At 44.3% G+C, this 9,749-nt stretch overlaps 1 protein-coding gene across 2 annotated transcripts; it reads left to right on the forward strand.

The window, feature by feature from the left end:
- On the forward strand, positions 6,384-9,277 carry LOC8085232 (S-(+)-linalool synthase, chloroplastic). 2 transcript variants are annotated; one of them, XM_021458777.1, is made up of 7 exons: positions 6,384-6,685; positions 6,839-7,067; positions 7,206-7,584; positions 7,747-7,965; positions 8,063-8,201; positions 8,431-8,673; positions 8,793-9,277. In XM_021458777.1, the coding sequence occupies exons 1-7, from the start codon at positions 6,506-6,508 to the stop codon at positions 9,066-9,068; spliced, it is 1,665 nt and encodes a 554-aa protein (XP_021314452.1). In that variant the 5' UTR covers positions 6,384-6,505; the 3' UTR covers positions 9,069-9,277. The 2 variants fall into 2 exon arrangements, with proteins under 2 accessions (XP_021314452.1, XP_002451416.1); XM_002451371.2 differs by having other exon boundaries at positions 7,209-7,584.

Below are 9,749 nucleotides of genomic sequence, written 5' to 3' on the forward strand. Positions count from 1 at the left end.
TGACTCTTCATCCCGTTGACTCGCAAAGTGGTTAAGTTCACTCCTCTGCTCAAATTAGCGGCATAGCCATCTGGAAACATCAAGTTCTTGATCCATTCAAGCACTTCTCTTCTCGCATCTATTTTCAAGACGAAATCCACCTTAGGCTTTTTCCACTTCTTGTTTTGACCACTAGGAGGTTGCATCTCTTGTTTATTTCTATCGCATAACGTCGACAAGTCCACTCTAGCCTTAACATTGTCCTTCGATTTCTCTGTGTTCATAAGAGTGCCCCAAAGGGCCTCGGCGATATTCTTTTCAGTGTGCATTACATCAATGTTATGCGGCAAAAGAAGGTCATCAAAATAGGGCAGCCTGGTCAACCCGGACTTATGAGTCCACATATGTTGCACACCATAACCCACAAAACCACCTCCTTCGGCGGGCACAAGAGCATCAATCTGAGCACGAATCTCGGCACCACTCTTGATGTGGGGTTTAGGGTCTGTCACTACCACATCTTTTCTAAAGTTCTTGACGTCCCTTCTGAATGGATGGCCAGCAGGAAGAAACTGACGATGCTGGTCAAACGACGAATACTTGCCACCCTTTTTCAACCAAATAAACCTCACAGCTTCCATGCATACGGGACACGGAAACTTCCCGTGAACACACCAGGCGCAGAATAACCCGTACGCCAGGAAATCATGTAGAGAGTAGTGATACCAAACATACAGTTTGAAGCTTGACCTTGTAGCTCGGTCGTATGTCCATACCCCTTCCCAAGCTTCAATCAATTCGTTAATCAGAGGCTCCATGAAGACCCCCATGTTGCTCCCTGGGTGTCCAGGAATTATCAAGGACAGAAAAACGTTTTGTCGTTGGAAGGCAATGCCAGGGGGAAGGTTGAGAGCGATAGTGAACACAGGCCAACATGTGTATGGGGAAGACATCATTCCATAAGGATTGAATCCATCTGTTGCAAAGGCCACACGTACATTCCGAGCCTCAGCTGCTTTCTCAGGATGTCGATCATTAAAGTATTGCCATGCTTCAGCATCGGATGGATGGACCATCTTGTCCGGATGGTACCGCTTGCCATTCTTATGCCAAGTCATCTGTTTCGCAGTTTCCTCGGTCATGAAAAGTCGTTGGATCCTCGCCATGAAAGGAAGGTGACGTAACACTCTAGCGGGGATGGTAAGCTGCACCTTCTGGCCATCACCGGATACTGCCTCGAGGTATCTTGAGGCTCCACACTTCGGACAATACTTTGCATTCTCGTGTTCTTTCCGAAATAGGACGCAACCTTTCGGACAACAATGTATCTTATCATATGGCATCTTGAGCGCACGAAGTAGTTTTTCTGACTCGTACAAGTTGGGGGGCAGAATATGATCCTTCGGTAGCATGGTGGCAAACACAGTCAACATCTTATCGAAGCCTTCTCGACTCAGGTTCAGCTCGGCCTTCAGCCCAATCACACGCCCAATGCCATCCAGCTGAGAAATAGTTGTATGCCCGTGAAGGGGTTTAAACGCCGACTCCAACATTTTGTAGAAGGCTTCTACGTTTGCCTCCATGTCCTCCTTATCACGTCCTTCAGCGAACTGAGCTTGGTGAGTGTCGTCTAGCATGTCGGCTACCCCAGCATCATCATTAAACGACTCAAGACGTGGTCTCACCACCTCCTCTCTGATACGGTCTTCACCATAGTAAATCCACCGGTAGTAGCCCGGCGTATAACCATGGTACACCAAATGTTTACCCATGGTCTCCTTGTTCACCCTCCTCTTGTTGTCACAGTGGCTGCACGGACACCAAACTAGCAAATGCCCTCTAGCTACAACTGCGCCAAATGCGTGGTTCAAGAAAGCATCTGTCCTCTTCACCCAATCCATGTCGTAATCATTTCGGCTTCTTCGCCCGGTGTACATCCACTGACGGTCCTCCATCCTTTGACAAATACGACACCAAGTAACGTAACCACCTAGCCGGTATTCCTACTGTCTAATAGGTGAGGATAGGTCCTAATCCCACCCGCGTATGCGTAGATGAGGTCAGTTTCCATGCTCCGCTACGATCCGAGACAGAATTTCGGCAGCACCTCCCCTCTGTTCTCCCAATACACGTCCTGCAAAGGAGTTTGTGTATTCGGAGAACAACGGAAAGGTGATGCCGAAATTCTGGCCAAGATCGGAGCGGAACATGGAAACTAACCTCATCTACGCATACGCGGGCTGTCCAAGAAACATGGACAATCCGAAACAGATACGATCGGATACACACACTGATCTATATGCATCCAATCGTATCTCTTTCGGACGGGAGACGCCTAACTCGTTTACGCATTATACGACAAAGACAAAGGAGTAGAGCTGGTTTATACCTAAGGTGGCGGTGGAGAAAGGGTAGCGAGGCAGTGACGAGTCGGGGCAGTGGCGAGTCGCAGCGGTGCAGGCAGACCAGCAGCACCGACGTAGACGATCAGCTCCTCCGAAGCTCCTCTCACGTCCTCTGATGTGTAAAATAAAAAAAAACATTAGTTAAAAATTTCGGCAAAACCTCCCCTGTACGGGGAGGTTCCCAAAACCTGTAAAACAAAATCGACTCGATGGCCGACACACAGAAACACGGTATGACGGCCGATATATTATCAATAAGAGGCACGAAGGCCATCCGCATCAAAAAAACGGCGCGATGGCCGAGAACCTACTACTACTACTACTGAAAATAAATTTTTGAACCTAACTAAAATTTCTAACTGTACTAACAAACTAAAAATTCCAACTATACTAACTAACTAACATTTCTAACCTAAGGCCTTGTTTAGTTCTCCCTGAAAACCAAAAAGTTTTTAAGATTCTCCGTCACAAAGAATCTTGTGGCACATACATGAAACATTAAATATAGACAAAAACTAAAACTAATTACACAGTTTAGCTGTAAATAACGAGACGAATCTTTTGATCCTACTTAGGGATAGTATTTGTCACAAACAAACGAAATCAAATGAAACAGGGGCTTACCTGCTGCTCACGAGGGAGATCGGGCCGGGCACCACCAGCGGCGGGGTCGGCCGGCTGCGGGCGGTCCTCGGGCGGGCGGCTGGTGGCGGCGTCGAAGCTCCGGCGAGCGGCGGGCGGCCGGCGCGCGCGGGTGGCGGGCGGGGGGCGCGCGGGCCGAAGCGGCGCGCGCAGGGCGGCCTGGCGAGCGCAGGGCGGCGAGCGCGAGCAGCCGTGAGCGGGGCGGGCGCGAGCGCGGGCCGGCGAGCGGCGTGCGGCGAGCGGCGGCGGCGTGCGGCGGCGGCGGGCGAGCGGGCGCTGGGAAGTCAAATGACCCCAGCGCCCGCTCGGGCGTTTTATTAACTTCGGCCTCTTTGCCGAGGGCCTAGATCCAGAGCCCTCGGCAAAGAGATTTTTTTTTTAATTAATTTCTTTGCCGAGGGCTTGACCTAGAGCCCTCGGCAAAGATTATTTTAAATATTTTTTCCCCGAGTTAGTCTTTGCTGAGGGCCTTGAATACGAGCCCTCGGCAAAGATACTATCTGGTGCCACATGACCACTCTTTGCCGAGGGCCTTTCTGTAGCCCTCGGCAAACAATTTAATATTTAAATTTCTAAATTCTTTGCCGAGGGCTACGCTATGGCCCTCGGCAAAGAATTTTTTTTTGTTTTTTTTATCTAGTTTTTTTTCTGTGGCACACCTACACATGTGAGATGTTTGAGTTTTGTGCACCAGACGTTACCACAGACTCAGAATTTTTTGAAATTTTTATCATAGCATCCACATGTGATAACATGTTATGTCGCCAAGTTTCGAGATTTTCTGAGTTTGTTTTCATTTTATATATTCAAAAAAACGATTTCACGCAACTTGGTCCACATGTTTCGGGGGGTAAACGTTCGATATTTCATGTGGCTTTCTGCATACGGCCTGGAAATGCACTAACAATCATGAATGTTATGATTGAAATAATTAAATACTATTATTTAATGCACCTGTAGTTTGAATTTGAAATTTATCGAAAAATTCAACAAATTCAAAAAATCCAAAAAATATACCAAAGTTATTTCAAAATGAACCAAACTTTAGCATGTACCTAGCCACAGAAAGAAAAAAAAACATGGATCCAAAAAACAAAAAAAAATTTGCCGAGGGCCCACTCCAGACCCTCGGCAAAGATGGGAGTTGCCGATGGCAGGCTGGCGGGCCTTCGGCAAAGCCTGACCTCCGCCAGAGCTTTGCCGAGGGCTTAACTACGGGCACTCGACAAAGCCTAACGCCCATAGCGCCGTTACTCTGGGCCCACACCGCCGAGCGCCCCTTCTTTGCCGAGGGCCCGGCCCTCGGCAAAGATGGGCCTTGACCGAGGGCGTTTCTCTGCCGAGGGCCCGGCCCTCGGCGAAGAAGCCTTTGCCGAAGGTCACTTTTTGCCGAGGATTGGCCCTCGACAAAGATGTCCTTTGCCGAGTGCCCGAAATCCGGCCCTCGGCAAATCAAATAACCCTCGGCAGCGTTGCTGTTTCCAGTAGTGGTTGTTTCTATCTCTAAATCTTTTTTATTAATTACATGTGAAAAGACAACAAAATTCTTAGGTGATCACAATCATTTAGTACGTGTTCATCATAATGCACAGCCCTGACAGCCAAATGATTTCGTGTCTGTCATCTTGTGGCTGGATTCTCCGAAAGTCCGAATCCATGATAATCCCTACAATGGGATTCCAACTCCCGGGAGCACCACGTACGTTTCTCACGATGACAGACACGCTTCCATGGATGTTTCAACTCCAAGAGCCCTATTCAACCTCTGTTCGCTAACACGTACGCTTCCAAACAAACTGAAACATCAAAAAAAGAAAGAATTGACAGTGTCTTGGAAAGCGATTACAGAACCTGCCAACTAAGCATGCAGTACTAGCTCACATGTGTTACAACTTTTTTTCTTATAGATTTAATGAAATTTAAAAATTGTTTGGCTCATAATTAAAAAAGGAGAATTGCATTGTTTTTAGGACCAAGGGAGTAGCAAATATACAGGGCATTTGAGTGGCTTATTTTAGTCCATGGACGTTTCATTCAGAAATATTCCCTCAGTCCAAAAAGAAATGTTGTTTTAATTTACCTATGATTCTGGACAAATATTATCTAAATTTATAACAAAAATTTGGAGGGTTTTAGGACGGAGGGAGCAGTGTTTTTCACATGGACCGGCCTCGCAGCAAATTGCAGATTCACAGTTTCACACGCACACACAATAGATCGAGACTGAAGGACTGAAGGTGATGTATGGCTGCAGCTAGCGACAGGATATTGACTGCATGCAGCTTTGATTGGAAGCCTGCTTCAGAAGCTGCATGCAACACCACAGCAAAGGGTATGTTGTATGTGGCTCACAGTTACAGGCTATTATATGTACATGTTACTGTAACACGTACTACTACAAGCTAAATAAGAAATGTTTTCAATAGTAAAACACGTACGTACGTGCTTGCGCTGTTATATTATTAGGAGGATATGCCTCTAATAATCTTATTCAATTGGAAGCGGTGTCGTCCTAGCACGATGCAACCACTGCACATTTTGGCGTATGTACCAAGACGTGTCCTCGTACGTCCGACTTATATAAGTATATGCTTAAACGGAGAGAACAATAAAAAGTGGTATTTTACTAGACAACAAACTGCACTCCAGATTATGGATTTGGCACCTATATGCATCGTTGGGTGGCCTGTGTCCCCTTCCAATATTGGAGCATGAGCTAGCATGCATATGGGTAGTTTCAGTGTACGTATATATACCAGCTGAAATGAATTAAACTACCATGCATGGTCTCTGCTTTGAAGTTGCACTTGTACGCCACTAATTGGAGCTAGCAGCAACAGAGTTGCAGGTTCGTTCACGCGCACACAGGAACAATAGAGAATGAAAACAAGAGCTAGCGAGTAGCGACAGGATATATATAATTGTCTGCAGCTTGATGGTGGCTTCAGAAGCTGCATGCAACACCACGTACACACCAGGGGCGGTTCTAGCATGGGGGGACAGCTGTCCCCCCAAATTTTTTTGAAAAACATTTAATATATATACTCTTTAATAATATATACATATATAATACATTGTTATACATAATTGTTAGTCTACTTAGCTTATATAACAACCTTAACACTCTATATTTCACAACTATTTTATCACCATTTAGTGATCTAATTATGTTATATGTTCATATCGATGAACTATATCGTTTTCGTTCGTACCCCCATGATTGAAATTCTAGATCCGCCACTGGTACACACCACAGAAAACTCGGTATCTAGCTAGCTCACATAATATCTAGCTAGGTAGTACACATGTTCTACCTATAAATTGGAGGGCCTGTGCACACTTCTATGCATCATATCACTCACAAGCAACAGGCATCAGGCAGCAACCACACACTGCATGCACACAGCACTCTCACATTATTACCAGCTAGCTAGCTTGCTTCGTTTTCTGATTAAGCTAGCTAGCTCTGTTTAGTTGCAATGTCTGCTGCACCGGCACGCATCTTCTCCTTCTCCTCCGTGGAGCCTCTTCTCCTTGCAGCTTCGCCGGCGGCAGCTAGAAACAACAGCCGGCAAGGCCGCCACCGTGGCGATTCCATCCGCCCTTCTTCGGCTGCAGCGGCCAACACGCTGCTGCTGCGTAATGACATCGACCTCCAGGTAGCCTAGAAAGCAATATCCATCTTTCTTTCCATCATTTGTAGATCAAACAGTCGTAAATGACTTGATTAAATTGTAGCACGTCCGAAGTTTCAGGTTCGAAAATATATATATACATGTGCTCACTCTCCATGAAACATGCACCTGCTGTAGGAGGGATTGACAGACATCCAAAAGATTCTGCATCAACGTCAGAAGAATGCCCGGGAGATGATGATCACCATCGATAACCTCAAGCGCCTCTGCATCGACCACTACTTTGAGGAAGAGATCGAGAGCGCCATGAGCAGCACATGCATGGATCTCATCCACAGCGATGATCTCTTCGATGCAACACTTGCATTCAGGCTCCTGAGAGAGGCCGGCCATGATGTTTCAGCAAGTTAGTAGACACCATTACATAAACAATAACAATTCCTATTTCCACACACACTAAAGATGATTTTTCTAGAAAATTTACTCATCATTCCAAAAAAATAATATATTCATGACAAATACTAAACGGTGTCCCGCTGCACAGCAGATGATGTTTTACGGAGGTTCACTGATGACAGTGGTGAATTCAAGCTTCCTCTTAGCATGGATATCAGAGGGCTCTTGAGCCTGCATGACATGTCTCACCTGGACATTGGAGGCGAGGTGTTGCTCTACAAGGCAAAAGAGTTCTCAAGCAAGCACCTTGCATCTGCCATTAGGTACTTGGAGCCAAGCCTTGCAGAGTATGTGAGACAGTCTCTGGACCACCCCTACCATCTAAGCCTAATGCAGTACAAAGCTAGGCATCACCTCACCTATCTACAGAGCATGCCCATTAGAGACACTGTAGTGGAGAAACTAGCAGTTGCAGAGTTTCAGCTCAATAAATTACTGCATCAGCAAGAAATTCAAGAGGTTAAAAGGTATGTAAATGAATGCTGATCTTGTGCTAGACCAGTCGTTGACTTCAGTAACTTATGTAAAAGTGTTTAGAAAATTATATATTCCACCTTTTTCTTTGCATAGAGTGAGTGGTAATTTATGAATTATAATGAGGAGGTATTGTTTGATATAATGTTATGCAGATGGTGGATGGACCTAGGATTGGTTCAAGAAATACCTGTGGTGCGGGACCAGGTGATGAAATGGTACATGTGGTCCATGACAGCAGTCCAAGGATGTTCGTTCTCCAGATACCGGGTTGAGATCACAAAAATAATCGCGCTTGTCTATGTTGTGGATGACATATTTGACCTTGTTGGCACATTAGAAGAGTTGTCCCTTTTCACGGAGGCCGTCAAAGTGTAAGCTTGCATAGAGTAGACGATATGTAATAATATTGTTGTCATATTAAGAATAATTATTTTATATAATGCTGATGTTTAAATATGCAATTGGCAGGTGGAATATGGCGGCTGCTGATTCACTCCCCAGATGCATGAGGTCATGCTACATGGCTCTTTACACGGTTACAAATGAGATCACAGATATGGTCGAAAAGGAGCATGGATTGAACCATGTTAATCATCTTAGAAAAGCAGTATGTTACCAAATAGTTTTACCTTATATATGCTTGTTCAACTTTATATGCATAAATAGTAATAAATAAAAAATGTAGCTCCATCTAGTTGTGGTGTCCTATGTTCTATAGCTAAAGTCTATAAATTTAATGATTTGAAACTTGTTAAAATGATTCATAGTAAAACTTGTTGATAAATGAGACCACAGTGAAGAACTGCTAACACTAGAAATCCCATAAATTTCCACAGTGGGCAGTGTTGTTTGATGGATTCATGGTTGAGGCGAAGTGGCTAGCAACTGAGCAGGTTCCAACTGCAGAGGACTACCTGAGAAATGGTGTTGTCACATCAGGAGTGCCGCTTACATTTGTACACATATTCATCATGCTAGGGTATGATCAAAGTATCGAAGCACTTATTGACCAGATGCCCTCTGTCATCTCTTGCCCAGCCAAGATCCTCCGGCTTTGGGATGACATGGGTAGTGCAAAGGTTAGTCAAGCATACACTTGTTAAATGTTTTCACCTTTTGCATGTCAAAAGTTCCAAATCCAATCTATCTATAATATTTAGGAGCAAACCTATATCACTTTTGTCCATGGACTTTGCAGGATGAAGCTCAAGAAGGATTAGATGGTTCATATATGGACTTCTATCTCATGGAGAACCCTAGATGTGGCCCTAGTGATGTTGAAGCACATATGCGAAACTTGATCGCAAGGGAGTGGGAGGAGCTGAATAGGGAGTGTTTATGCAAGAGGACATTCTCCTCTAACTTGACACAAACTTGCTTGAACGCCGCGAGAATGATCAGTGTCATGTACTCATACAACAAGGAACAGAGGCTTCTTGTCCTTGAGGACTATGCAAGGATGTTGATACTTTGAAGTTTTACTCCATAAGAATCCATGTGTCATGCCTGATTTATCTCACTCCTTATTAGTTGATACCAATGTAGAAATCAGATCATGCAAATTAGATAGCTAGGACTAGAATATTTGGGCAAAGGAAGATGATATATCCATCTTTATAGGTGTAACAATAATGTATGATACAATTTTCTTCTTAAAAATATAATATTGAACTATATATGCAATGCAAGTATAGCTATGTAGGAGCCACCACAACTATGAGGCATGGCAAGGTTACCATGGTATCTTAGGGCTATCATGAGTCCTATATAGAGAGGAAGCGGTGGGTCCTAGTTTATAGATAATAAAGGAAGAGTGTGTATGGTCTTTGTGAAATATGGTTGTGGTGTAGTAAGGTTATGTTCTTGTAGGCGTTAGTCTATCAATTAGGCTTGATATAGTTTGAATATACTTCTTACATAAAGTATTGTGATCCATCAAAGGTTGGCATCACCCACTGAACAAAAAATATTTTATCCTATCTTATTTAAAGAGGTGGTCTAAATATGTATGTGTATCCTAAACTAGCTACTAAATTTCTCGGACGATAGGAACATTTATGGAAATAGTCTAATGCGCACCTCTATAAATTGATTTTCGTTAGTAGGACTTCTACCAACGAAAATATTTGGTCTACCATTTTTTCCTTGAGTTGAC

This window comes from Sorghum bicolor, chromosome 4 (assembly GCF_000003195.3).
Source record: "Sorghum bicolor cultivar BTx623 chromosome 4, Sorghum_bicolor_NCBIv3, whole genome shotgun sequence".
Taxonomy (NCBI): domain Eukaryota; kingdom Viridiplantae; phylum Streptophyta; class Magnoliopsida; order Poales; family Poaceae; genus Sorghum; species Sorghum bicolor.